General features: G+C 54.6%; 1 protein-coding gene across 2 annotated transcripts in view; it reads left to right on the top strand.

The window, feature by feature from the left end:
- Positions 1-323: 323 nt before the first annotated feature.
- LOC120759549 (mitochondrial Rho GTPase 2) overlaps positions 324-25,670 on the top strand; it is a 44,142-nt gene continuing 18,795 nt past the window's right edge. The window contains exons 1-33 of one of the 2 annotated variants that reach the window (XM_040078924.2): positions 324-913; positions 998-1,174; positions 1,419-1,536; positions 2,338-2,508; positions 3,712-3,835; positions 4,150-4,217; positions 4,312-4,412; positions 5,496-5,723; positions 6,366-6,434; positions 7,357-7,467; positions 7,996-8,141; positions 8,410-8,467; positions 9,673-9,791; positions 10,175-10,330; positions 10,990-11,117; positions 12,669-12,785; positions 13,270-13,505; positions 13,886-14,025; positions 14,543-14,673; positions 16,305-16,435; positions 16,788-16,949; positions 17,221-17,349; positions 17,846-17,979; positions 18,061-18,098; positions 18,511-18,630; positions 19,042-19,221; positions 20,210-20,310; positions 21,185-21,287; positions 21,907-22,028; positions 22,776-22,935; positions 24,116-24,306; positions 24,556-24,724; positions 25,200-25,311. In XM_040078924.2, the coding sequence (XP_039934858.1) occupies positions 803-913; positions 998-1,174; positions 1,419-1,536; positions 2,338-2,508; positions 3,712-3,835; positions 4,150-4,217; positions 4,312-4,412; positions 5,496-5,723; positions 6,366-6,434; positions 7,357-7,467; positions 7,996-8,141; positions 8,410-8,467; positions 9,673-9,791; positions 10,175-10,330; positions 10,990-11,117; positions 12,669-12,785; positions 13,270-13,505; positions 13,886-14,025; positions 14,543-14,673; positions 16,305-16,435; positions 16,788-16,949; positions 17,221-17,349; positions 17,846-17,979; positions 18,061-18,098; positions 18,511-18,630; positions 19,042-19,221; positions 20,210-20,310; positions 21,185-21,287; positions 21,907-22,028; positions 22,776-22,935; positions 24,116-24,306; positions 24,556-24,724; positions 25,200-25,311 (4,361 nt within the window). In that variant the 5' untranslated portion in view covers positions 324-802. The remainder of the gene's footprint in view (positions 914-997; positions 1,175-1,418; positions 1,537-2,337; positions 2,509-3,711; positions 3,836-4,149; positions 4,218-4,311; positions 4,413-5,495; positions 5,724-6,365; positions 6,435-7,356; positions 7,468-7,995; positions 8,142-8,409; positions 8,468-9,672; positions 9,792-10,174; positions 10,331-10,989; positions 11,118-12,668; positions 12,786-13,269; positions 13,506-13,885; positions 14,026-14,542; positions 14,674-16,304; positions 16,436-16,787; positions 16,950-17,220; positions 17,350-17,845; positions 17,980-18,060; positions 18,099-18,510; positions 18,631-19,041; positions 19,222-20,209; positions 20,311-21,184; positions 21,288-21,906; positions 22,029-22,775; positions 22,936-24,115; positions 24,307-24,555; positions 24,725-25,199; positions 25,312-25,670) is intronic. The other variant, XM_040078927.2, reaches the window with a different exon arrangement.

Genomic DNA, 25,670 nt, shown 5'->3' with positions numbered 1-25,670 from the left:
GCGGGGCTCGGAGCACAGCGGTGACGGGGGCGTCACCGCAGTGGGGGTGGGCTCCGGGGATGGGGGACCTCTGGAGCACGGGGGTACCGGGGGCTGAGGGGCTCGTGGGTTTGGTGACAGGGTAACCAGGGTAACCGCTTGTGGCGGTAACAGGGATGGCAGTCGTGCTGGGGCTGGTTGGAGGTGGGGCTCAGAGCATGGGAGTAAGAGGGTCGTCACTGGGGCTGAGGGGCTCGGGACGCTGTCACCAGGCATGGGGGTATCGGGGGGGTCACCGGGCACAGGGGCGTCGCTGGGTCTGGGGGGCTGCATACACTGAGGTACAGGGGCGTCACTGGGCATGGGGGCTCTGGACATGGTGCCACCAGGGCTATGGAGGCTTGGAACATGGAGATACTGGGCTGTCACCAGGGCGGGAGGACGCAGAACATGGGGTTACCAGCTCTGTCACCATGCTCGGGGCGCAGAGACAGCACCAGGGCTGCGGGGTCAGGGGTATGGAGGTCAGGGGATGTCACTGGGATTGGAGGAGCTCCGGGCTTGGGGGTTCCTGGGGCTGGAGGAGCCTGGAGGAGGGGAGTAATGGGATTCTCAGCAGGACACTGGTGCTTGGGGGTGTCACCAGGGCTGGGGGAAATTGGGGTAAAGAGATAATGGGGGCATCACCAGGCATGCATCACGAGCTGGACACTGGGGCTGGGGAGACTCAGGACGTGCAGACAGTGGGCTGCTAACAGGGCAAGGCACCTCGGGGCATACAGGGGGCAATGGGGGGTGTCCAGGCTGGGGTTCAGTCCTCCCAATGACACCAGTGCTGGCAGCCTGGCAGCGTCCCTACCTCAACATCTTCAAGCACTTCCGTGTGGAGGAGTGGAAGCGCTCTGCCAAGGAGGGGGACGTGGCCGCCCTCACGGTAACGGGGGCATCGTGGGGCGGGGGGCACTGGCCAAGGGTGGGCAGTGCTGACCCACCCCCCATCTTTCCCTGGTTTCCAAAGGACACGAGGCTGAAGGGAACAATCTACCGGATCCGAGGCTCCAACCCAGCCAGCAGCTACCTGCAGCTGCCACGGGCAGGGACACAGTCCCTGGGGCTGACAGGGCGCTACCTCTACCTGCTCTTCAGGCCCCTGCCCCACAAGCACTTCCTTGTGCACCTGGATGTCGCCACCGAGGTCTGTGACACAGGGTGGTCTCTTAAACTGCCATGGTGGCTGATTGAAGGGCTGGGGGGCTGCAGAACGTGGCTGCTCTTTGCTGCTGGTGGGTTACCCCAGGCTGGAGATGGTTTCCATCCTGGTGGCATCTCAGCCGTGGCCAGGGGATGTGGAGGGGACAGGGCCACATGCCTTCTCCTCTGCAGCACTTCCCTGCCAAAGCCACCAGGGTGACTAAAACTCCGTGTGTGTCTCTTCCCAGGAAAACCAGGTGGTTCGTATCTCCTTCTCCAACTTCTTCAAGGAATTCAAATCCACTGCCACCTGGCTCCAGTTCCCCTTTGTCTGTGGAGCAGCCAGCGAGGGCACGGCCCGGCGGGGTGAGGAGCTGGGGCTGGACTGGCACACCACCACCAAAATGAATTGTTAGAAAGCAAATTGGGTGCTCAAGTTGGCTCAATGTGCTTGAAGAGAAGCTGTGGCTGCCTCATCCCTGGGAGTGTCCAAGGCCAGGCTGGGCATGGAGCACCCTGGGATAGTGGAAGATGTCCCCATGGCAGGGGGATGGAATGAGATGGGGTTTGGGGTTGTCCCTCCCAACCCAAACCATTCCAGGGTCTTATGGTAACAGTGGTGGGCCTGAGCAGGAGCCCATCTGCAGGCAGGTCAGAGCTGTAGCTCCTGGTTGGGCTGTTCCCTATCCCTGTTCTCCCAAACAGTGGCGTGCAGTATCAGGTCAGGCATGAGCTCATGGAGGTGGTGGGATGTCTGTCTGTCCTTCCCCACCCCTGAGCCTAGAAGATGTGTTTACCCATCTCCCACTCGGCACAGGCCTGGTGGGACTCTTGCCTGGTAAATACTTTGTACTGAGCCCTGTGAACCTTGTACCTCCTGTCCAGCAGGGTCCGTGTCTGGAGCCTCTTTCCCCCTTGCACCTCCTGTCCAGCAGGGTCCGTGTCTGGAGCCTCTTTCCCCCTTGCACCTCCTGTCCAGCAGGGTCCGTGTCTGGAGCCTCTTTCCCCCTTGCACCTCCTGTCCAGCAGGGTCCCTGTCTGGAGCCTCTTTCCCCCTTGCACCTCCTGTCCAGCAGGGTCCCTGTCTGGAGCCTCTTTCCCCCTTGCACCTCCTGTCCAGCAGGGTCCGTGTCTGGAGCCTCTTTTCCCCTGTCCTCTCCTCCGCAGGTGCCCCCGGAGCAGCCCCGGCTGACGTGCGCTGGACGTGCCTGGTGCTGGACCTGCCCTCCATCCTGGCCCTGTACCTGAGCCGCAGGTACAGCCACCTCAGGGGGGTCAAACTCTGCTCCAACCTGCTCGTGAAAAACCTCTGCACCAGCGACCTGCTGTTTGAGCCAGGTGAGGAGCCCAGAGCTCATGTTGGCCTCTGCTTTCTCCTGAGACTGCAGCCCAGCCTGAGGGGAGCACATGGGGCTTCAAAGCTGAGTTTGCAGTCCTGGCAGAGTACTGGGCTGCTGCTGCTCTTTGATGTGAATAGAAAGAGAAAAATACTTGGGACAATGTTAAGTTGCCACACAGGCAGCGACACCTTCCACTATCCCAGGCTGCTCCAAGCCCTGTCCAGCTCGGCCTTGGGCACTGCCAGGGATCCAGGGGCAGCCACAGGTGCTCTGGGCACCCTGTGCCAGGGCCTGCCCACCCTGCCAGGGAACAATTCCTGCCCAATCTCCCATCCAGCCCTGCCCTCTGGTAGTTTGAAGCCAATTCCCCTTGTCCTGTCCCTCCAGGCTGTTGTCCAAAATCCCTCCCCAGCTCTCTTGGAGCCTCTTTAGGCCCTGGAAGGAAATCTGGAATAGAATACAGTCTCCCAAACTCTGGAGGAAAGTATCCTCTCATTTTCCAGCTGTAAAAGTGCATGAAAAGAGCAAAGTTAAATATCTTCCTAAGGTTAGACATTTTTTCAGGGGTAAAAATGAAAGGTGTCATCAAGCCTCACTTCTGCAAGACTTGTGCTTTTATCTGCTGGAAGAGCCTGTGCTTTTTTTGTGTCAGAAATCTTCCAAACTGCTTTTTTTATCCACCTGCTCAGTGTGGCAGAGGTACTTTGGTCAGATCCTTTGTTTTCTGTCTTTCCTTTTTTGTGCTGGAATTCTGTCTGAACTGCCTGGCCTGCTGGGAAGCATCAGTGAAGAAGAAGTTATAGGGGCTGCTTTGAAATTCCTGAAACTTATTGTATCTTTCCTGAAACCTTTCCTGTTTCGCTTTCCTGAATTTAAAAATACATGGAGGAAATAAGACAAGAAAATAGGCAATGAGCTTAAGAGAAATCTCATGTGAAACTGCTGAATCAGTGAATAGAAATTACATTCATCTTGAGCCTGGGGGTTTCTATCTGAAATGCAAGGGTTTGTGCTCTGGACTCTTCTTTGGAGGTTGAGAGTTACAGGAATACCTGTGCAAGGTGGGTTTGTTGGAACGTCAGGCTGGTGATCTTTGTGTCTCAGATGGGAACTGGTTTGTGCCCTTCCCCAGAGGGAGTGTGATTTCAGGCAGCTCCCTGGGCCTGGAGAGCTCACGGTGTGTGTGTCGCTGTCCTGGCAGGTGTGACGTTGGCCGAGGCCCGCCTCGGTGACCTGTGCTGCCGCGGGGTCGCTCCCATGCCTCGGGAATTGGCCTTCCCTGTGCCCAAGGGGAAGAAGTGGCACGACCTCTATGACTACATCAGGTACTGCTGCTCCCACCCCACTGCAGCTCCCAGACGTCCCCACGCCCCTGGGAAGGGCAGGATGGGCAGTGCCACTTAAGGGATGACAGATCCATGTGAGCCAGGGGCTCAGGTGGGCGTTTTGGTCCCCACATCTCCAGCATTTAGGTGGTGTTAACAAAATCACCCTTGTGCCATCTGCCTTTGGTACCCCTGGGTTTGGAGGACCTGGAGGCAAGAGGGGAGGGATCTTACAGGAGACAGCGAAGAGGCCTCTGTGCCAGGTGCCAATGCAATATCCCAATGACACAGTGCCTTCCTCTGGTCCTGCTCAGGTTCCCGTGTCAGGGGGCTAAGCTGCTGCACAACTCCATCCAGAAGAACTTCCCAAGTCCTGTGGCAGGTGGGAATGCTGGGGACAGCAGCCAAGGCTGTGCCACCCCAGTTGGGTGCCCTGGGTTTCCAAAAGAACTCGACCTGCTCCTTGTGTTGCCCAGGTGACCAAGTCCCGGAGGAGCCTGGCTGCCCGCTGGCGACACTCTCCAGAGCAGTCTGTGACCGCCTGTCCCTTGTCCAGCAGATAACCAGTCCCAAAGGTGTAAGTGCACTGTGGAGGAGGCTGCAGCTCCTTCCTTCCTGCTTCCCATGGACCTGAAACAGGGAACCCTGCATCTGTGTCTTAATTTAAGATGTAGGAGCTGCTTGTTGTCGTTGGCAGCTGTTCCAGGCACGGTCTGGTGACCACAGCCCTGCAGTGACTGCCTGGGGGTTCAGTGTGGTGCAGCACAAAGACAGGAGATGTGCCAAGTGCCTCGAAATCTCCAGACATTCATCTTCCCTGCCTCTGTGGAGGCAGCAGAACGGTGTGTCTTCAAATTATGGATGAGGAAGTGAGGTCTGGAGACTAAGGCACGTACCCTCAGGGAGCAGAGCAGTGTGTGGAGCTGGGGCAGGCAGCGGCCCTCATCTTGGTTTCCCCTTCCCCACTGGGGGTGATGTGGGAGCTGGTGTCCAGACTGGCTTACCAGCATGATGGTAGGTGTTGGGAGGGGGACTGGGGAAAGCTGTCCTCATGCTATGGAGAGGGAGAAACTGAGGAGCACAACCCCTCTTTTGAGAGGGTGTCCAAAGGATGGCCATGAAGATGGTGAAGGGTCTAGAGGGGAAGAGTAAGAGGTGCAACAGTCACTTGGTTTGATCAGACGGAGAAAAAGAGGCTGAGGTCAGATCTTGTCAAGGGCTGCAGTTCCTCCCACGGGGCAGCTCTGATCTCTGCTCTTGGTGACAGGGACAGGACCCAGGGAACGGCTGCAGCTGTGTTAGGGGAGGTTTTAATGGATATTAGATAAAGGCTCATTCCCCAGAGGGTGGTTGGGCACTGACCAGTCTCCCCATGGCAGTGGTCCCAAACGTGCCAGAGCTCCAGGAGCATTTGGCCGAGGCTGTGGTTTGCTGTCTGAAGGAGATGAGCTGTGCACAGGAGCATAAGGAGAGTGGCTGGTTAACAGCCTGGCCAAGCCAGGCACCCACAGGGCTGCTCTGCCTCCACATTTTTCCCTCTTTGTTGCTGTGAAGAGCCCTCAGGACAGACATGGGTGTGTCTCTGTGTCTCTGGACCATGGGCAGGTGGGGAGCACTGGGAGGAGAACTGAGCTCTGTCTGGGGCTTTCCTCGTTCTCAGGTGCCACATCGGTGTCCTGTAATCACCAAAAACATCCCTGAGGTTCACCTGGCAGTCCCAGGCCCTCCGAGAGCTGTGCCTGCTGGAGACCCCGTGCTGGAGGAGGAGCAGAGGCTGCACGGTGCCGGGGACACGAGGCAGCCACTGCCACCCCACGATGGTGGCATCCATGTCTACGCTTACCAGAGAGGGGGACAGACAACCCGGGCTGTCCCCGGCTCAGAGGAGGTGCGTGAAGTTCTGGAGGGTCACGAGGTGGCTTTGGGGTGTTTATTTCTAATGAAGGGAGACAGGGAACGCAAGGTTCACGCTGGAGTTTCAGTTAAACTTAGGGAGTCCAGAAGATTCCTTTTTCTGATGAGCAGTTCTTCCCACCAGCACCCTACCTGCCTTGAGGGACCCTGTGCTCAGATGTGCTGACCTTAAGCCACAGGTGTGCACAGGAAGGGCTCTGGCCCTTGTGCCACAGGTGAGCCCCAGGTGAGGCTGCAGAACAGCCCTGGAAGAATTCAAGGCCAGGCTGGACAGGGCTTGGGCAACCTGGGCTAGTGGAAGGTGTCCATGGCCAGGGGAGTGGAAGTGGATGGCCTTTAAGGTTCCTTCCAGCCCAAACCAGTATGGAATTCTCACAGTGGCCTGACGTCTGTGGGCATCACTGGGGCTGGATAGGAGAGCTGCTTAACTCAGACCCCAGCTCCTGCTGCTGCCAGCTTTGACTCTGCCAGGTTAAATGCTTGAAAGTTGTCCCCTCTGACAGGAGAAACCCAAAGCTGCCTCTGTGCTTCAGGCAGAGCTGAGCACTGTGCCCCGTGGAGGGAGGGCCCCAGCCTGGCCCTCAGCATGATGGTGCTGTCTGGTTTTCTTTCCCAGGGGCTTGTACCGGATCCCATCCTGAAGCTGAGAGCAATTATTGGCTTTGGAGGCTGCAGCACCAAATGGGTCAGTGGCTTGAGTGATCTGGGGAGTTGATCTGTCATTGTGTGGCCAGGATATGGATGTTTTGGAGGTGTGAAATGCAGATGAGTGTGCTGATGTGGAAAATGATCCCAAAGTGGGGGGGGCCTGAGCACCTGTGACAATTGCTGTGACAGAATCATAGGATGGAAAAGCCCTCTAAGGTCATCAGTTCCAACTGGTTTTCCCAGGATTTCCAGGCCCACCACTGACTCATGTCCCCAGGTGCCACATCCACGTATCTTTTAAATCCCTCCAGGGATGGTGACTCCACCAGTGCCCTGCACAGCTGTGCCAGGGCCTGAACACCCTTTCTGTGAAGGAATTTCCCCAATATCCAACCTAAACCTCCCCTGGCAAAACCTGAGGCCGTTTCCTCTTGTCCTGTCCCTTCTTCTCTCAGAGCAGAGCCCGACCCTCACCTGGCTGTCCCCTCCTGTCTGAGAGTTGTTCAGAGCCAGAAGGTTCAGGCTGAGGCCCCCCAGCTGCTTCTCGTCAGACTTGTCCTCCAGACCCTTCACTGAATTTCACATGTTTTTAACACGTTAAAACTGGTGCTGCTTTGTTGCAGGCTGGAAAGGAAGGGCTGTGTTTTGGATTGTTTCTGTGGCACGCTGGGCCTTGCTTGTGGTCTGTGTTAGGGTAAAGGAGGGGTTGCTTTGGTTCAGTCAGTTCAAGGCTCTGCCAGCAAAGTTGTTTTCCTTTGATCTGCTGTTTAATAGCAGGGAAGGGACCTTAAAGCCCATCCCACTCCATCCCCTGCCACGGGCAGAACCACCTCCCGCTAGCCGAGGTTGTTCCACACCCCATCCAACCAGGCCTTGAACGCCTGCAGGGCTGGGGAAGCACTCTGTGCCTGGGCTGTGGGGCGGTTCTGGAGCCGTGTCCCCCTGTCTCGGTGCTGCAGGCTCTGTGGACACGGGACAGCACGGCTGTGGTGTACCCCTGCCACGCCGTCATCGTCGCCCTGCTCCTCAAGACTGGCGAGCAGAGGTTCTTCCTTGGCCACACGGAAAAGGTGAGTGTAGCCTTTACAAGCCCTGATGGCAGCCCTGTCCTTGTGCCCTGCTGCCAGCTCTCATGGGCTCCTCTCTCACAGTGCTTCTGGTGCCTTGAGAGGCTACCTGGAACAGAGGCTGGACAGTGTTGAAGGTGTAAAGTAGATTTATTTAAGAGGCCTTCAAAGGACACACCTTGGGCAGTACAAGAGCCCAGTCGAGGCTACACCCTAGATGATGGGTCACGAGTTTTCATACTTTTATAAATCTTGATGCATTTACCTGTTTGGGTTAATTGTCCATTTATAGCTTCAGGTGATGCAGTCCCATCCTCCCAGACTGCTCTCCTCAATTTTCTGTTGTTTGCACTTTTTGGGCCCGAGGCTGCAGCGATGTCCTTGGTTCTCGGGCTGGAAAAGGATTGTTTTGTCTAACAACACTGTGAGGAGAACCTGCCAGCACTTCAAATGAACTTCAGAGTTATCTCCCAATGCAGTGCAGAATCTGGAAAACGTGCAAGCTGAAACCTAAGGCATCGCTTCCCGCAGGTGTCGGTGCTGGCGTTGAGCGGCAGCAGCTCCTTGCTGGCCTCGGCACAGGCCGGGCCCCGCAGCGTGGGGCGCCTCTGGGACTTCCCCACGGGAACCTGCCTGTGCCTCTTCAAAACCTCCCTGCAGTCCCTCGTGTCCCTCAGGTGGGTGTCCGTGCGTGCAGGTGTGTGTGCAGCATTGCAGCACAGCAGCTTTCCCCTGCTGTTCCTGCGGGATAAACCGGGGATGAATTACAGCTGCCTGTTTGTCACCGATGCTGCTGGCAGCTGGCCTGGGTACGCTGCCAGCTCTCTGCTGAGCTTATCCCTCAGGGCTTGCTGCCTCCTCATCCCCACAACTTGTCCCCCTTTCAGCCCTGTGAGGATGAGCCCAGGGTACAAGGAGCTGTTTTTCACCAGGTCTCTCTTGCAGCTTTTCGCACAGTGGAGCTGTTCTGTGTGGTGTCGGGGAGGATGTGCACAGCAAAACGGTGAGAGCTGACACTGGGCCTGGGAGGTTTCCCTGAGAGAGCTGTTCTCCCAGATTCTGTAGTTAGGCAAGCCTCTTCTCTTGGCTTTCCTAGACATGTTCTTGGGGGACATCCTTTTCTTGTTAGCTGCCTGGAGAATACTTTCCCTCTGCCTGATGCTTGTGGGTGTTCCTCAGCTGCAAGTGAACAAATCCTTTTGAAAGCAGCTGGAGAGACCTGCTGGGGCTGTGCTTTGGGGCTGTTCTCTCCCTGGAGTGGTCCCAGCTAGGACCCAGGCAGGGTGATGGGATTGTATCTTTATTTTAACAGCATTTAGGGCAAGATGTGAGGTGAAATCTTCCAGCTCCAGGCATCCCTGTGGGAAGGGATGCTGGGCGCTGGAGCTGCCGCCCACCTTTGTAGCTGGGGATGACGCAGATCCCACGTGTAGCAGTCAAAAATAAACTTGTTCCGTGGGACTGGGGGTTTTGTTTTGTCAGTGGAACTATTTTTCAACCACTGTTTTCATCCTTTAGTGACGACCATCAGCAGTTAGCTGCGCCATCACTAAAAGGAAAAACCACAGCGCTCCGTGTTTTTCCCAGCATGTGGCAGTGCTCTGTGATCCATGTGGGAGCTGGGGAGGTGGGATCAGTGGGGTGAAAGCAGGGTGGCAGAATGGGGGTGCTGGGGGAGTACCTCTACCAGGGTGATGCCTCAGCCCATCCCAGCCTCTGAGGTGATGCTGGGTTTAGTTTTAACACTGTGCTGGAAAGCTGAGCATCCTCCTGAAATTCTGCAGGCATCTCCCCCTTTGCTTTAGGCAGAGGGTTTGACTCTTGCCCCTGCTGATGGGCACTGAGGGCACGCAGATCTGTACTGAGCAGTGGACACGTGCTGCCTCCCGCTCCCTCAGCCCTGGGACAGCTCCTCTATCCCAGCAGGCAGAGTTCCCACTGCTCTGTGGATTTTCTTTCCAAGTCTGAGCCCTGTTGCCAGCAGCCCCGGGATTTAGAACCTGTAATTATGGATTGCAGACGAGGATATTGCCACAAAGCTTTGCAAAGCTGTTGGACTGTCCTGAACCCTCTGTGCAATGGGCTTTATTTCCCTGCTCCAGCTCTGTTATCAATACTTCATGCCCAGCTCTGGAGCAGCTGCTGGATGAAAAGCTCTGCTGCTGCCAGGGTTGTGAGCAGCTCTCCCATCGTATTTTCTTGCTTCAGATGGTGGTGGTGTGGAGCACTGCTCAGGTGACCCATGGTGGAGGTGTGACTGTGCTGGCCAAAGCGCACACAGATGTGGACATCCGGGCCATGAAGATTGCTTTCTTTGATGACACCAGGTAGTGGGACGGGAAAAGAAATTGGAAGTATTTATTCTTAGATATTGGGAAGGAGATGTTCCCTGTGAGCGTGGGGGACCCTGGCACAGGGTGCCCAGAGAAGCTGTGGCTGTCCCATATCTGGAAGTGTCCAAGGCCAGGTTGGACAGGGCTTGGAGCAACCTGGGACAGTGAGAGGTGTCTCTGCCCTTGGCAGGGGGTGGAACAAGATGAGCTTTAAGGTCCCTTTGCCCGAAACCACTTCCATTCATTAACTGGCACAGCTGGGGGGAACTGTGGTGCTGCAGCCATCTGGTTGCCATTCCTGTGCTCAGTCCTTGCTGCCAGTGGCCCTGGGGACACTGCCGTTCCCTCAGGTGCTCAGGCCATGTCTCCCGGGACAGGATGGTGTCGTGTGGCCGGGACAACATCAGGCTGTGGCGAGTGCGGAGCGGAGCCCTGCGCTCGTGTCCCGTCGCCCTGGGCGAGTACCACTCCCTGGACTTCACCGACCTGGCCTTCCAGGAGCGGCCCGAGCAGGAGCCGGAGGACCACGTGCTGTAAGTGACAGGGCTGTCACTGTCACCTGTCCTGGGCAGCCCAGCAGGACGGGGCTCTGCAGCTCTCCCTGCTTCGCATTCGCCTTCTGCCTTGACCACGGCGCTTTGCTGGGGCTCTCCCCCAAAACACAGCTGCCTTCTGGAGCTGAGAGAGGCTCTCCCCACTCATGTGTCACCTCCCCAAAGGGATTTGGCTGCTCACAGAACAGCTCTTTCCTCTTGCCATGCTGTGTTCTGCCGTATTTAGTGACTCTCCCCACCTGAAGCTCTCTGTTGGATTCCTGGGTCAGCGGGAGGAGCCTGGTGCACATCCTCTTGCATACAGACGCACACTTTGTTGTTTTATTTTAATCATCAAAGCCAGACCTTTGTTGTCCCACAAAGGCAGAGCTGTCAGCTCAGCCAGCCTGTGGCAGAGGGAGGCTCCTTTCTGGAGTTTATGGCAAGCTTTTAGCCCTTTTGCTGATTTCTGTTCCAAAGGGTCAGGAAACCAAATAGGAAGCTCTAAACTCTTTGGAGGTGTGTGGGACACTTGAACACCTTGTTGACGTCGTATATTACTTATGAGCCAAGATTGCTTTACACAAACCAGTTCAACCAAGGTCAACCAAGGTGATTTTTTACCAAAAGCAAGTCTCTCCTGTTTGTTTTTTTTACAGCTTTGTGTGCAGCAGAAGTGGCCACGTGCTGGAGGTGGACTACGAGAACGTCTGTGTACGGAGCGCACGGCGCCTGCTGCCTGCACAGCCCCAGGGGGACGGGCAGGAGCAGGCAGGGAGCAGTTCAGGTGGGGGCAGGAGCAGGCAGGGAATAGCTCAGGTGGGAGCAGGAGCAGGCAGGGAGCAGCTCAGGTGGGGGCAGGAGCAGGCAGGGAGCAGCTCAGGTGGGGGCAGGAGCAGGCAGGGAGCAGCTCAGGTGGGAGCAGGAGCAGGCAGGGAGCAGCTCAGGTGGGAGCAGGAGCAGGCAGGGAGCAGCTCAGGTGGGAGCAGGAGCAGGCAGGGAGCAGCTCAGGTGGGGGCAGGAGCAGGCAGGGAGCAGCTCAGGTGGGGGCAGGAGCAGGCAGGGAATAGCTCGGGTGGGAGCAGGAGCAGGCAGGGAGCAGCTTAGATGGGAGCAGGAGCAGGCAGGGAGCAGCTCAGGTGGGAGCAGGAGCAGGCAGAGGGAGAAAATAACCAGGGACCACCTCCACCACCATCAGGGTCAGAAATCTCAAACCAACCAGCTCTTTACCTACTGCTGAAGGATTATTTTTGGGTTGATTAGATCATTGCTATTTGCCTCTTAAGGACTGCAAATAATCTTCCTTAGTACAGCAAAGTATCATTTCTTAAGAAAGTTTTTAGCATTTTAAATGCTGATTGCACTTTCAGAGAAACACTACTTTTAGAAACATGAAACAAGGTCTTCATTTGCTGATGGGAGGCTTAATGGAGAGATGGAAAAAGAACTAAGATTAACAAAAAAGATGAATTTGGGGATTTTTTCATTATTCAGCTGCCGCAGAGTGTTCGGGGAATCTTTGTTGCTCTACATTAAGTAGACCAACTTTCAGCTCTTCCATTAACTTGAACAGCAGGAAGAATTCACTTTCAAGTGTGATTGCTCTGATATCTTAAAACTTAGTGCATAGTTTGCTTTGGCAAATTGAGCTAATTAATCTATAATGTGGCCTTTGAGAGGTGTGTAACTCCAGTTCTCACTTCACGGGCAAGAAAGGGCCCAAGAGGAGAACAAAGTCCTTGGTGCTTCCTGGTCTCAATGCTGGCTCTGACTTACGGCCTTTAGGCCTGAATTTAGGTTGGACACTGGGGAAAGTTTCTTGACCGAAAGTGTGGTAAGGCATTGGAACAAGCTGCCCGTTCTATCCCTGGAAATATTCAAAAAGCCTGTGGATGGGCACCTGGGGACATGGGCTGGTGGTGGCATAATGACTGGACTCAATGAGGTTTTCCAACCTTAATGATTCTATGAATCAAAAACTCCCAGCTTGTGGATCTGTATCTCCCTTCTGCAGGGGGAGAGGAGACATGGCAGTGAAAGGGTTTGTACCTCAGGCAGTTAATCTGGGATATCCTTTGCTATAGGATCCTGTCTGAGGCAAAAATATGGCAGGGGTTTCACAATGTGCCTGCAAGAGTTTCACAATGGTAAAGAGGAGTTTGGAGCCCTGAGAAGGGCTGGCTGAGATCCTTCAGCCTCTTCACTGTGGGACTCTTGCATCCTCCTCTGCTTCCAGCTGGATGTGGTGGAGTACCAGATCAGCTCTTGGATGGGCCCCCCTCAGGTTGAGTTTTCTTGTTTCACCTGTCTGAGGAGGTGTTGTTTTTTGAGTTTCCAGGCCCTGGGATTGCTATAAACAGTATCAGCATGTCCTCGACCTTCTGTGCCACGGGATCAGAGGATGGCTACATCAGGCTGTGGCCACTGGACTTCTCAGCTGCTATCTTAGAGGCAGGTGAGTAGAGGTGGAAGTGGTGCTTCCAGAGCCCCACAGCAATCCTCACCAGTGAGGGCTGTGTTATGTGTGCTGCCTTCAGGGCTGACTGCCTTGGAAGCCTTCAGTGCCAGTTATTCATCTTTATTCTTGTAACTCATAGGAGAAAGGCGGGATCTCCTGAGAGAACAGACTTTCCATCTTGATTTCTGTGCCCTTCTAGCCATGGCTCATCTGCCCATGAAAAATTAGGGGAGAAGTTGAGCAGTTCTCAATTGTTTTGATTGTTTTTGAACCGATCACAATTACAGCAGAGCCCAGGGATGTTAGGAAGGGCAGAGACTAATCTCTCTAATCTGTCACTAAACTCTCACCTGCAAGTGTTCAGTCTTCAGGTGGTGGGCTGCTCATTCCTGTGGGCATCATTTTCCTAAATGTGGATCTGTAGCTGTGTTCCAGCTGCCCCTTTCCCGGAGGATTTGCTGACTCCTGTGTCTTTCCCCAGAGCACGAGTCTTCAGTGAGTTCTGTCTGCATCAGCCCAGACAGCCACAAAGTCCTGTCCACGACAGCCACGGGGAATCTGGGCTACCTGGATGTCCAGGCCCGGGACTACAACACGCTGATGCGCTCTCACAAAGGATCTGTGCTGGGCTTCTCGGTGGAGGGGAAGTGGGAGCAGATTGCAACAGTGTCCCAGGACAACACCATCCGAGTGTGGGACCTGGCCTCCAGGCAGCAGGTGGGTGAGACAGGAGGCAGGTGGTGTCTCCTGGTCTCTGTTTGCTCCAATTATCAAAGCCCCCACAGCTCAGGAGGCTTCCCTGAAGCGTGAGGGGTCCCGTGGGCAGGAGACCCTTTGGAAGTACAGAGTTCTGAGGTGTTGTTAGACAGAACTATTTCCTTTTCCTCCATCTTTTGAAGATTGTATTTTAGCACAAACCATAACACCCAAGGGCTTTATCTAAATGCCCAAAGACCCAGTTCTTCACTGGGCTTTGGATCCATCCCGGCAGGAGCAGGGACATGCTCATGGTGGAGATGTGAGCCTGACCGGTTGTTGGGTCCAGCTGCAGCTCCAGTCCTCTCCAGCTTTGTGCCCATGCTGTCTCTTCCCTGCAGCTGTATGACTTTTCAGCTGCAGAGGAAACGCCGTGTACCGTGGCCTTCCACCCCTTGTGGAAGATGCTGGCCTGTGGCTTCGACAGCGGGGTGGTGCGAGTCTTCAGCCTGGCTGCCTCTGACCTCCTGCTGGAGCACAAGTGAGTGAAGTGGGAGCTACACGGGGTCTAACTGGGTGTCCTGGTGATGAGACAGAGCCACAGTGACAATCAGGGAGCTCCACAAGCCTCAGGTCCCAGCTGGGTGGGTTTGGGGCAGATCCCGCTGTGCCGAGGCTCCGGGTGGTGAAAGCCCAAGCTGTGAAAGCCATGAGGGCTTTCTTTGTGACTTCCCAGCAGCAAGAAAGAGATTGTCCTAGAGAGCAGCTGGGCAGGGAGCCCTTGTGAGCCTCAGTGTGGGATTTGGAGGATGCTCCAAAGGGAGAGGGAGCAGGTTCCACCCAGGCTGGAGCGCTGCACTTGCTGCTCAGTTTTCTGACAAGCTGGAGTGTTGGTTGCCTGGGCTGCTACAGGGGTGAGCACAGTGGGGTCCTGCTCTGTTCCTGGTTAATTTATTCTCTTGGCTTCTTCACCAGGTCACACTCAATATCACTGCTGTTCCCTCTGTCGGTGATTCCTTGCTCTCTTCCCTTTTGCCACCTTTTCTGCCCTCTTTCAGGCAGCACCGCACTGCGATCACCGGGCTGACCTTCTCTCCAGATGGCAATTTGATGTTCAGCTCCTGCTTGCAGGGAACTCTGGCTCTGTACAGATTTGTGGCACAGAAAACACAGGTTCTGAGAGTCCTGGGTAAGGCTCTGGGGTTGGGGTTGCCTTTCTTCTTATTTTCTATTAGCACAGACATCCTGACACCAGAGCCAACCCAAACTCATCCTGTTTGGAGTGATATTCCCAATGAACCTTCTGAACTTTGTCATTTCCCCCCTGCACTGGGCATTGCTGAGGCACTTCCAGTCCTGGGGTCAGTTCTGGGCCTTCACAACACCGAGGGGCTGGAGCATGTCCAGGGAAAGGAACAGAGCTGGGAAGGGGCTGGAGCACCAGGAGAGGCTGAGGGAGCTGGGAAAGGGGCTCAGCCTGGAGAAAAGGAGGCTCAGGGGGCCCTGGTGGCTCTGCACAGCTCCCTGACAGGAGGGGACAGCCGGGGGGGTCGGGCTCTGCTCCCAGGGAACAGGGACAGGACAAGGGGAAATGGCCTCAAGCTGTGCAGGGGAGGTTTAGGTTCAATATTGGCAAAATTTCTTCATGGAAGGGTGGTCAGGCCCTGGCACAGCTGCCCAGGGCAGTGGTGGGGCTGCCATCCCTGGAATTATTTAAAAGACGTGGGTGTGGCACCTGGGGACATATTTTAGTGGACTTGATGATCTCAGAGGGCTTTCCCAGCCTCAGTGATTCTGTGATTTCTGTTCGTACTTTCTGTGTGAGCACACCCCAGGGACTTCCAGCACCTCCCTACCTGTCCTGGTTCAAACCCTCTCATCCTGCTGGTGTGATGATTTCATGAATGTGCTGGGGTCACAGGGATTTATACATGCCCAGGCCCTGACTCTTTCCATTCCGTGCATGTGCAATTTAATTTGTTTGAAGTGAATCGTTGCCCTAATCCTGCCTGCAGCAGAGCTGCTCTGTGCTGGTGAATGGAGCTGGTGGAGGGCTGGAGGCAGGGCAGGGGCAAGGCAGTTTGGAAAAATTAGTGTCACATTTAATGTACACTTTGGAAATGGGTTGTGACAGCACAAGCTTGGGCAGGGAAAGGGAACTCTGATTTTTATACCGTGCAGTATTGCACAAAGAGGAGGAACCTGCCCCAGGAAGTGTGCAGGAGAGGGAACTGGGGTTGGAGGAATCAGGGAATTCATCCAAAATCACCCAGGTTTGGTGTCAGTGCTGCAGCTGGACCTTCACATGGTTACTCTGCTCTGGAAGTGTGTTTGCTGCCTGGTCACGTTCCAGGGACAGAACAGTGGAATTATAGTCATGGAATAAGTACAGAGAATTGCTGTAATTTCTGTGATTTTCAGATCTCTGGGTCTCTCTGCCCTCTGGACTGACATCAGTGCGGTGGTGTTCAGCACTGACTTCATTCTGCTCTGGGTTCAGACACCCAGGCTGCAGCCTAGATCTCACCGAGCTCCTCATCACAGCCTCTTGTAACACTAAAAAATAAGCCCTAAAATCAATTTTACTCCTTTGACTTTGGTCTGCTCTCCTTGAAAGCACTGGTTGTTCACTCAGGCAACGAGCTGTGCGTCTCCACCTTGTTTTTGAGGTGGTTCACTGCACATTCTGGGTGTGTAAGTAAAATTCATAGCATCTCCTACGGTACAGGTTGCTTTTTTTCTCAGGCTGCAGGAGAAGCTGCTCAGCAGCACCATCAGAGTGGGCTTTGCTCCTCCTCACTCTCTTGCTGTGTCCCCCAGGCAATGTGGTGGCCCGGGATGCTGGCAGTGGCGTGGACACTCTGGTGCTCAGTGGGGACAGTCGCCTGCTGGCCTTCGTGGGGCCCTCCAAGTATGTCGTGACAGTGATGGAGGCCTGCTCGCTGGATGAGGTACCCAGCAGATTCCCCTCGCTCCTGGGGACAGGGGTGTCCCCTGCAGACTCCACAGGCAGCATCCAGGGAGGTGGATCAGGGCGTGGGGCACCAGCTGGCAGTTTTGCCTTCTGCAAGACAGAAATAACAAATTCCATGTTTCTCTTTTCTCTGACTTCGTTCCCCTCTAGAGAGATCATTTGGAGGCTGTCAGCTCTCGCCTCTCTCTTGACCTGCTCTCCTGGGCATTGCCTGGACCTGCAGCCCCTCATTAAGTGGGAAGGGAAGGGTCCAGAGGTCCCATAGCCTCGTGTTTGGGGGTAATCCTGAGGTTCCTGCAGTGTTTGTTCAGTGGTTCTTTGTTCCACAGCTGCTGAGGGTGGACATCAGCATCCTGGACCTGCAGAGCACCGTCTTGGACTCTGCAGTGAGGGTCTGCTTTGGTCCTGTGCCTCAGGGCGAGCTCCTGGTATCCACTGCTTCCAGTAAAATCCTCGTGCTTGATGCAAAAACCGGACGGCTGGTGCGAGAGGTGGGACACTGAAATTCATCCCTGAGGTCTCCCATGGGGGCTGGGCACTTCATGTCTCTGTGGGAGGTTAAATGAGAGAAAAACTCCTCCTGGAGCTCACAGGCTTCAAAGAAACACAAGTGGCAGCCTGCAGCTGTCCCAGTGTGCTCGTGCTCAGGGTGAGCCTGAGCTTGTCCTTGTTTTCCAGTCACACTGCTGTTCTCTTGCTGAAGTGTAAACAAGGATATGAGCCAGCTCAGCTGAGGCTGCTGGTGCTGTTTCTTGTCCTCAGGTTTCCCCTGTGCACAAGCTGACCTGTTCTTCCTTGGCACTGAGCAAGGATGGCCAGTACCTGCTCACTGCTGGTGACAAGGTCATCAAAGTGTGGGACTACCGGATGCGCTTCCACATCAACTTCCAGGTACTGCCCACACAGGGAGGGAAGGGGATGGTGCTGCATTGCTGAATCCCCAGAGAAGAGAGCAGCAAATGTGCTCTGTATGGCTTGGCCCAGTGTCCCCAGTCCCAGTTTGCCCAGCAGAGAAATGCAGCCCCAGTCCCACATTGTGACAATGCCCAACAGTGGGCACAGGTGGGGGCTGCCTCAGCAAAGGACAGAGGTAGTGATAGCTCTGTGGTAAGGACAGGGCCATGTGGAGAGGAAAATGGTTCACCCAAGCTTCAGGGGCAGAATAAGACTTTGGACTCTTCAGCTTTTGCTTCCTTCCCCGGATGAGTGTCTTAGAGGTCGGCCCCGGGTCGATCAGCCCGTAGGTGTCAGAGCTGTGGTGTGATAGATCCTCTCCTGGACCATCTGCTGAGGCCTGTAGACCCTGGCTGTGCAGGACAGGCAGTGGAATAACCCCATCCTGGCAGGACAGGGCGTGATGGGGGGTTCAAGGTGTGCTCTCTCCCAGGTGTTCATCGGCCACTCGGAGCCCGTGCACCAGGTCGCCTTCACCCCCGACCAAGAGCACGTCATCAGCGTTGGGGATGCCATCTTCCTCTGGGATTTCCTAGCTCCACCTCCAGTCAGGTCATCCCCAGCCAGGTACTGGTGCTGGCAGTGCCTTCCCCGTGTCCCCTTTCCCTGCCCCATCCCTGTGTGACTCCAGTCTCCTCACCTTCCCAGGGCTCATTCCTCTGTGTCCACTCTGCCCCTGAGGTCAGGTGAGTTTGCCTCTTCCCATGAGTTGTGCTGGCACCTTTTCCAGAGGGTAAGGATTTGAGGGGATGGTTCCTTCCCTGAGGGAGTTGTATAGTGGGGGGCAAACCAGCTAATTAGCTTTGAAGGACAATCCCAAATTAATTGGCACCTCTCAGTCTGCCTAGGTGGGGATGTTCTGAGCAGAGCCACTCTGGGCTTTCTGGTAGATTTTCAACTTTGGCATTCTGTCTTTGCCTCCATCTCCTCTGTCTTCTTTTTCCCTCATTGTCCCTTTCTCTCTGTCCCTCTCTTTCTCAAAACACAGAGAAGTGGCTTCTTTGGAAGCTGGAAAACTGAGCTTGGAGGTGTCACCCTCCAGAAGGATGAGAGGAGCATGGGCTGAAGGAAGTGACACCAAGCCTTTTCCTTTCCCAGACAGCAGCTCTGAGAAACCCAAGGATGTCTCTGAGACCCCTCGGCAGACAGTGCCTCTTCCATTGCTGTCCTCCCCACCGTGTTTGGATATCAGCTCTGTCCACCCAGCAGGATTTCAAAGTAAGAGGAACTGCTTGCAGGAAAGGGGAAAACTAGTCTCATTTTGGGAAAAAACTTGCCTAGTTCAGCAGCATCCTTGGAGCCATCCCTACCTGTGATTCCTTCTGGCAGACTGACAGACCCCTCAGCAATTCCTTCCCCTAAGGAAAGGAAAGCCTAGAGGTGCTGGGGTTCAGCACCCCTTTCTCCTCTGCTCTCCTCCACATACCGAGCTGCTGGCACAGCTTCTCTGACTGTGCTAAACACCTTGTTGGCCATTCCTAATAGGAATTGTCTTTGCCCTCCACCCTAAGAGCTGGACTGTTCACAGAGCAGGGGAGTGGCACTGCCACAAGTCAAGGGGTCAGGCACACAGGAAGGGATCCTGAAGGACATGGATGGCTCCATCTTCCCACTGATTTTTCTCCTCAGGTATTTTCTCTGAGTCGGACAGGGAGGAGGAAGCAGATCTGCCAGACAGCAGCAGGAAGGTGGCAAATGGGCACAAAGATTCCTCAGTCCTTGTGGTGGAATCAGACGGGAATGAGGAGCCTGTTGTGAGGTCCAAAGTGAGGCAGGAGAGCTCGAGATCTCCTGGAAAACCAGGAAACGGTAAATCAGGGCTATTGCCAGTTTGTACAGAGCTGCAGGCCTGCATGGCAGCTTGGTCTATCCCCCCAAACCAAAGAAAGATCATTGTTATTATGGGCCAGAGAGACCCAGACACGTGCTCTGAGCTGTGAGGTGAAAGGCTGCAACATGTTCCTTAGGAGTTTTCCCTTGGGCGTGGCATTCCAAGGGGAGTCAGTGTTGAGGGAAGCTCACATTGATCCCTAAACCTGCTCGTTTTTCTGGCTGTTTCCCTGCTGCTGCTTCTGGGCACACCAGAAGTCTGTCTTCAGCCTGAAGCCAGTATGATCTCTGAGTGGCACGTCCCATTAAATCCAGCTGCAATTAAAGCTCCCAATGGCTCTATTAATAGCTGCACAGCCTGGGAGCTGCAGCGGTGTGTGGCGACCTGCCAGGAGCAAGCAGCTGCCAGCGCTCAGCCCTGGCAGGACTTGTTGGAAAGCCTCAGGATAAAATTGCCCCCAGTGCTGCTGTTACAGTCCTGGAGGTGTGGGACTCGTGCTTTCACAGGGGTGCCCAGAGCACGAGGTGTGGGTGTCCTCAGGCTGTTAGCAGTGTGGTGTGGCTGAGTGGGAAAGGAGCTGACCCAGGGAGTGGCTGGAGCTGTGTCAGGGGAGGGTCAGGCTTGAAACCAAGAAAAGGTTCTTGCCCCAGAGGGTGTCGGGCATTGTCCAGGCTCCCCAGGGAATGGGCACGGCTGCCAAAGCTCCAGGAGCGCTCGGACAATGCTCTGAGGCACAGGATGGGATTGTGGGAGTGTCTGTGCAGGGCTGGGGTTTGGACTCGTGATCCTTGTGGGTCGCTTCCCACTTGGGATGTGCCACATGTGACACTGCAGTTTGATTTTTGCCTCGTGTGTGTTCACACATGCACAGCACCTAAATATAAGCAAGCCACAGCCTGGGTGCTGCTCCCAGCCCTTTCCCAGGAGCAGCATCCCATAGGTACTGTTTTCTCCTTTGTGTGGCAGAACCCAGGAAGGGAAGCAGAACTCCCAAGTCACAATGTTCCGTCCGCCCGGATTCCTACCGGCATTTCACTGCTCGCTTCAAGGCATCAGTGCTCCCCCAGGTGAGAGTTGTGCTGGTAACCAGGTGGAGAACAGGCATTTTGGGGCTGAGCTAGGTGGATTTTCCAAACTGTTTCCATTTTGTTCTCTGTTGGAAAGCAATTTTGGAAATGTACCCCTGGGCTGAGAAATCCTAATGTTAATTCCCTGTTCTCCTCTACATGGAACTCTTCCCAGACAAGTAAAAAGTGAGCTGTGCTCAACTCTTTTTGTGTTGCCCAAATCTGCATACATTTTTATTCAGAAGGAGTGGAAATGGCATGTGCTGTTGAGAGTGAAAGACGAGTGAGCAATGGAGTGATTCATTGTGCTCCCATATTTGCGAGCAGCTGCACTGGCAGAGCAGGCTGGGGAAGGCAAATCCACGGAGCGTGGTGAGGAGAGACAGGGCACAGCTCCTGCTCTGTTAACAAACACAGCAGGAATAAAACAGAAACCTAACTCAGCCCTTCCCTAAGCTCTGCTGCTAGTGATGAGAGAACAGCTACATCCAGATTTCACCCTAAATCCTGTCCTCCGTCCCTCCACCTGGCAGCGTTTTTCTCCCAGTTCTCTTCCTATTGAAATATCTGCATCCCAAGTCAGCCAAACCCATGGAACTCTGGGTGGGATTAGCAGCTGCTCCTTGCTTGGGCATTTGCTGCCAGCCTGTTTTGTGCCCCATCTGAAAGCATCTGTGCCTGGCTGTGCTGGGCCAGTGTCTCTTTTGTTATGGAATGTTATTTGTCTCTTCCGTTATGGAATTGTGTGAGTTCTGGCATGGATCTGTGTGGGCTGTGTGTTTGAGGACATTCACTTTTTCGTGTGGGTGTTGATGCACCTGACCAGACCATTCTTCCAGAGATTATTTTAAGCCAGTGTCTGTTTTTCTTGCAGAGTTTCTTGTCTGCTCCAGCGGGCAGTGAGGTGCTGAAGCTGAAAGCGGTGATCGGCTACAATGGGAACGGCAGAGGAAATATGGTGTGGAACCCGGATACAGGTACACTGGGAATGCTCTGGAGTGGTGGGATGTGTTTCCAGAGAGCTGTGGCTGCCCCTGGATCCCTGGAAGTGTCCAAGGCCAGGTTGGACAGGGCTTGGAGCAGCCTGGAACAGTGGGAAGTGTCCCTGCCCATGGCAGGGCGTGGAACGGGATGATCTTTAAGGTTCTTTCCAACCCAACCCATGTGTGATTCTATTCTGTGATTCTAGGGGTGTGTACTGAGTGAAGTTATGATCTTCTGACTGTTGGATTGGGATCTTTGCTTGAACACAGGGCTTCTTTGTGCTGGTAAAATCCAGTAGCTCTTTGCTGTTGGCAAGCTTTAGTTGGTGGGGCAGACTCATGCTCCGGTTGTTGAGTGGACAGAGCAGGAGAGAAGCTCACAAAGCCCATCCTGCCTCCTTTCTCCAGCTGGAATGATGCCCAACCCCTCTGCTTTACTCAGGTTAAGGAAAGTGAGACTTCACCCTGCTCCCAACCTGCTGCTGCTGAGCTGCATCAAAGAGTCAGCTTTTACGTATTAATGAATCATAGAATTTTCCACGTGGGTTGTGGTGGGGGCTGTATGTGCAGCCTTTCCATGAAAACATCCCCTCTCCTCCTCCTCCTCTGCCAGGCTTCTTCGCCTACTCCTGTGGCTGTGTCATTGTGGTTGAAGATCTGCACTCGGGGTCCCAGAAGCACCAGCTGGGCCACGCTGAGGAGATCTCCACACTCGCCCTCAGCCACCATGCCCAGGTGGGAGAGGCTGCTGCTGCCCCAGACCTGGGCTTGTCCCTGTCACTTTGCAATTCCACTGCCTAAAATGCCATTTGTCTGTTCCTCCTTCTGCCTGGAGGCTGTGGAAATTATTTTGGAGTCAGCTATCTGTTGTGCTGGCTCAGTGTGGGCTGGAGAATGTCCAGGGAAGGGAACAGAGCTGGGGAAGGGGCTGGAGCACAAGTCTAATGAGGAGCAGCTGGGAAAGGCTCAGCCTGGAGAAAAGGAGGCTCAGGTGGGACCTTCTGGCTCTGCACAACTCCCTGACAGGAGAGGGAGGCTGGTGAGGGACAGGCTCTGCTCCCAGGGAACCGGGACAGGACAAGAGGAAATGGCCTCAACTTGTGTCAGGGAAAGTTTAGGCTGAACATCAGGAAGAATTTCCCCATGGAAAGGGTGACCAGGCCTTGGAAGGGGCTGCTCAGGAGTGGTAAAGTCCCCATCCTTGGAGGAGCTTGATGTGGCACTCAGTGCTCAGGGTTGGGTGACAAGGCGGGGATCAGTCACAGGTTGGACTGGATGATCTTGGAGATCTTTCCCAACCTCAGTGATTCTGTAAAGGCTGTTCTCTTCCTCTGGGTGATGCTGCCCTTCCCTCCTGCCATCATCTGCATGGTTGTTTCTCACTGAATTCTCCATTTGCCAACCACCTCCCTTTAATGTGGGACTGAAAAACCTGTTAAGGCTAATGAGCATTCTCTAATTACTTACACATTGTTCTGTTAGGTTCTTGCCTCTGCCTCAGGGAAGAAGGATGGAGACTCCCACTGTCAGATCTGCATCTGGAGCACCCAGGATGGGGCCTGCACAGCAGAGCTGTTCCACCATGAGACACAAGTGCAAGCCATGGCATTCTCCTGCGATGACAAGTTCCTTGTCACCATAGGTGAGCACTCCTGTAACAGCAGCTGTGAGTGCAGGGGTGCACCCCAGAGCAGACAGCTCATGGCAGGAGGATGCTGTGAGCACCGAATACCTGCCAGATGTGCAGCAGGCCCGTGGGCAGGAAGCTGTTCTATGGTATCCTTGGGACAGCAGGGAATGCAGCAGTTACAGCTTTCTTCTCCTGACTCACTAGTGCTTCTTAAACCCCCTGTAAATGGTTTGTGGCTACTATTTATAGTGTGCAAAGGGAAGAGCCTTCTTCTGGGCTTGTTATTGCTGCCTAGATGGACTTGGACAGAAGTAGCCGGGCTCCCAACTGTGAGCCTCCTGCCAGGCAGCCATGCCAGCATAGGATGGATGCTCAAGCTGTGTGTTTTGTTCAGGCAGGGGACATTTAAAGGACAACATGCAATTAGGAAGCTCTTGTTTTGCATGAGAGGGGACCTGTGGAGCAGGCAGCAAGCTTGTTCCAGGCTGGTGCGGCTGCCTTTGGAAAGGAAAGCAGGCTTTGCTGGAGAGAAAGGGAGCTTCGTGCTCTCCAGGGAGCAGGAGCTCTCCTCCTCCAGCTCTGGTCTGGGCTGCAGGGGAGGGAAAAGCTGAAAGTCTCCACAGAGCTTGTGGAGCCTGGGAAAGGCAGCAGGAGAGCACTCTCTGAAGCTCGGGAGTTTTGCCAATGCCTTCTGCTCCCACCCAGCTGCGGTGACTTCCATGGAGGTCAGCTCCCACCTCAGCTGGGACCTTGGCAAAGGTGACATCCCGTTCTTTGTCAAGACAGGGTTTAGCCCTGAGTGCCCAGTGTCACTGGAGTTGGTGTGGGGCATTCCCCAAGGTGTGCAGCAACTCCTGAGGATGGAGAAATGCAGGAAAAGTGCTCTGCCTGCTGCAATCCCAGCCCTGGCTGCTCCAAATGACTCCACTGCCAGGACAGGTTTGCTACAACCTCCAGTGGGAAGTGCTGGGCTGGTTCTGTCTGTCCCTAACTTGGGGAAGCATCTGTCGTGTTGTGCAGCTTGTGCTGAGCACAGAAGGAGTTGTGTCCATGCCTGGAATGGTGTTTGGGACGGTTCTCTCCCAACAGCTGGACGAGGGAGTGAAGCAGTTGATGTGTGTGTGCTGTGTGGATGTTCCTGAGCATCCTGAGGCAGAAGAATTCTTCCTCCTGTCTTACCCATTCTCCTTAGGGGACTACAGTGACCAGACCATGGCTCTGTGGAGCACCCACACCTATGAGCTCCTGCTGTCCACTCGTATCTCGGAGCCTCTCCACGACGTGGCTTTTAGCCCTGGCTCTCACCAAGACCTGGCCTGTGTGGGGAGGGGAGCTGTGATGTTCTGGCTGTTGGAGCAGCAGGGAGCTGCTGTCAGTCTGAAGGTAAACCTTCCTTTCACCTTTTAAGATTTATTTTCAGCATCTCTGACTTATTTTCCAAGCCCCTGGTGAGGGCTCTGTGAGAGCTGATGATTCCTCTCAGTGAGGTGGTATTGACTGTGCACAAGCAGCTTTTGGTTGTATTTGAAACGTTAACTGCAGGAATTGAGGGGAAGAGGATGTTTTTTTTTCTCCTGATGCATCTAAGCACGTTCATTCCCTTTGACATTGCTGGTTTTTGTGCTCTGGCAGGTTCATCGAGCCCCTGCCCCGGACGTGCTGGGGCTGGTGGAGCTGACATCTCTCTGTTACGGTGCTGACACTCTCCTTTACAGTGGGACCAACTCAGGCCAGATCTGTGTGTGGGACACAGAGACCAAATCCTGCTTCATGACATGGGAGGCTGATGAGGGCGAGATCGGTGGGTGCAGTGTCAGGGCTGTAACGGGGAATGTGTTGGGAAAGAAGCCATGAGCTTGCAGACTTCCCATTTCAGCTGTGCTTGGAAAACCAGTTTGCTGTGTTGGATGCAAGATGTGTGGGGTGGCAATGAGACCTGGGTTTCCTCAGGGTCCTGGGTTTCCTGGGGGCTTCACAGAATCACTGAGGTTGGAAAAGGTCTCTGAGATCATCAGGTCCAACCACTAAGCCAGCACTGCCAGGTCCAGCATTAAACCATGTCCCTGAGCACCACACCCACAGCTGTTTGAATCTTTCAGGGACGGTGACTCCACCACTGCTGTGGGCAGCCTGTGCCAAAGCAGCTACACCTCTAGTCTGTAAATCAGTGTTGGGCTGTAGAACCCTCCCACTCTCCTGCCCAAGTGGCGGTCAGGAGCACCCTTGGAATGATGACAGGGAGCAATGGACACTGAGAGGTGCTCCTTCCTCCCCAGGTGTGCTGGTGTGTCGGCACAACCGGCTGGTGAGCGGCAGCAACACGAAGCGCATCCGCCTGTGGTCCGTGGCCACCGTGCAGGAGCTGAGGCTGAAAGGGCCCGATGCCAGGTAGGAGCTCGTGGCCCCTCACCTGGCAGCCCCCAGGAGCTGGCTGAGAGGTGGCTTTTCACAGACAGACACCACGTAAAACCACGCTGCTCCTGCTGCTCTTCATCCTTAGCTTTTTCTCTCCATCCTGTGGCTGCTGATTCTTTCTGTCTGGATCTTTTGACTGAATTTTTACCACAGGTAGCTGAACCTTCTTAATAGTGGAAGTGGGTGTTTTTCGTGTCTGGAGTTTGTGTCAGTGGTTTGTAGGAATTCCTTTAGGAGAATTAGGGAAAATACATTGCCTTTGTTTCTTCTCTCATGCTATTGCATGCCCTATTTTTTTTTTCTTTCCTGTAAAAAGATGCAAATCACAGAAT

This window comes from Hirundo rustica, chromosome 15 (genome assembly GCF_015227805.2).
Source record: "Hirundo rustica isolate bHirRus1 chromosome 15, bHirRus1.pri.v3, whole genome shotgun sequence".
NCBI classification, from domain to species: Eukaryota; Metazoa; Chordata; class Aves; order Passeriformes; family Hirundinidae; genus Hirundo; species Hirundo rustica.
Note: the sequence above shows the minus strand (reverse complement) of the source record. Positions and strands in the feature narration are given on the sequence as shown.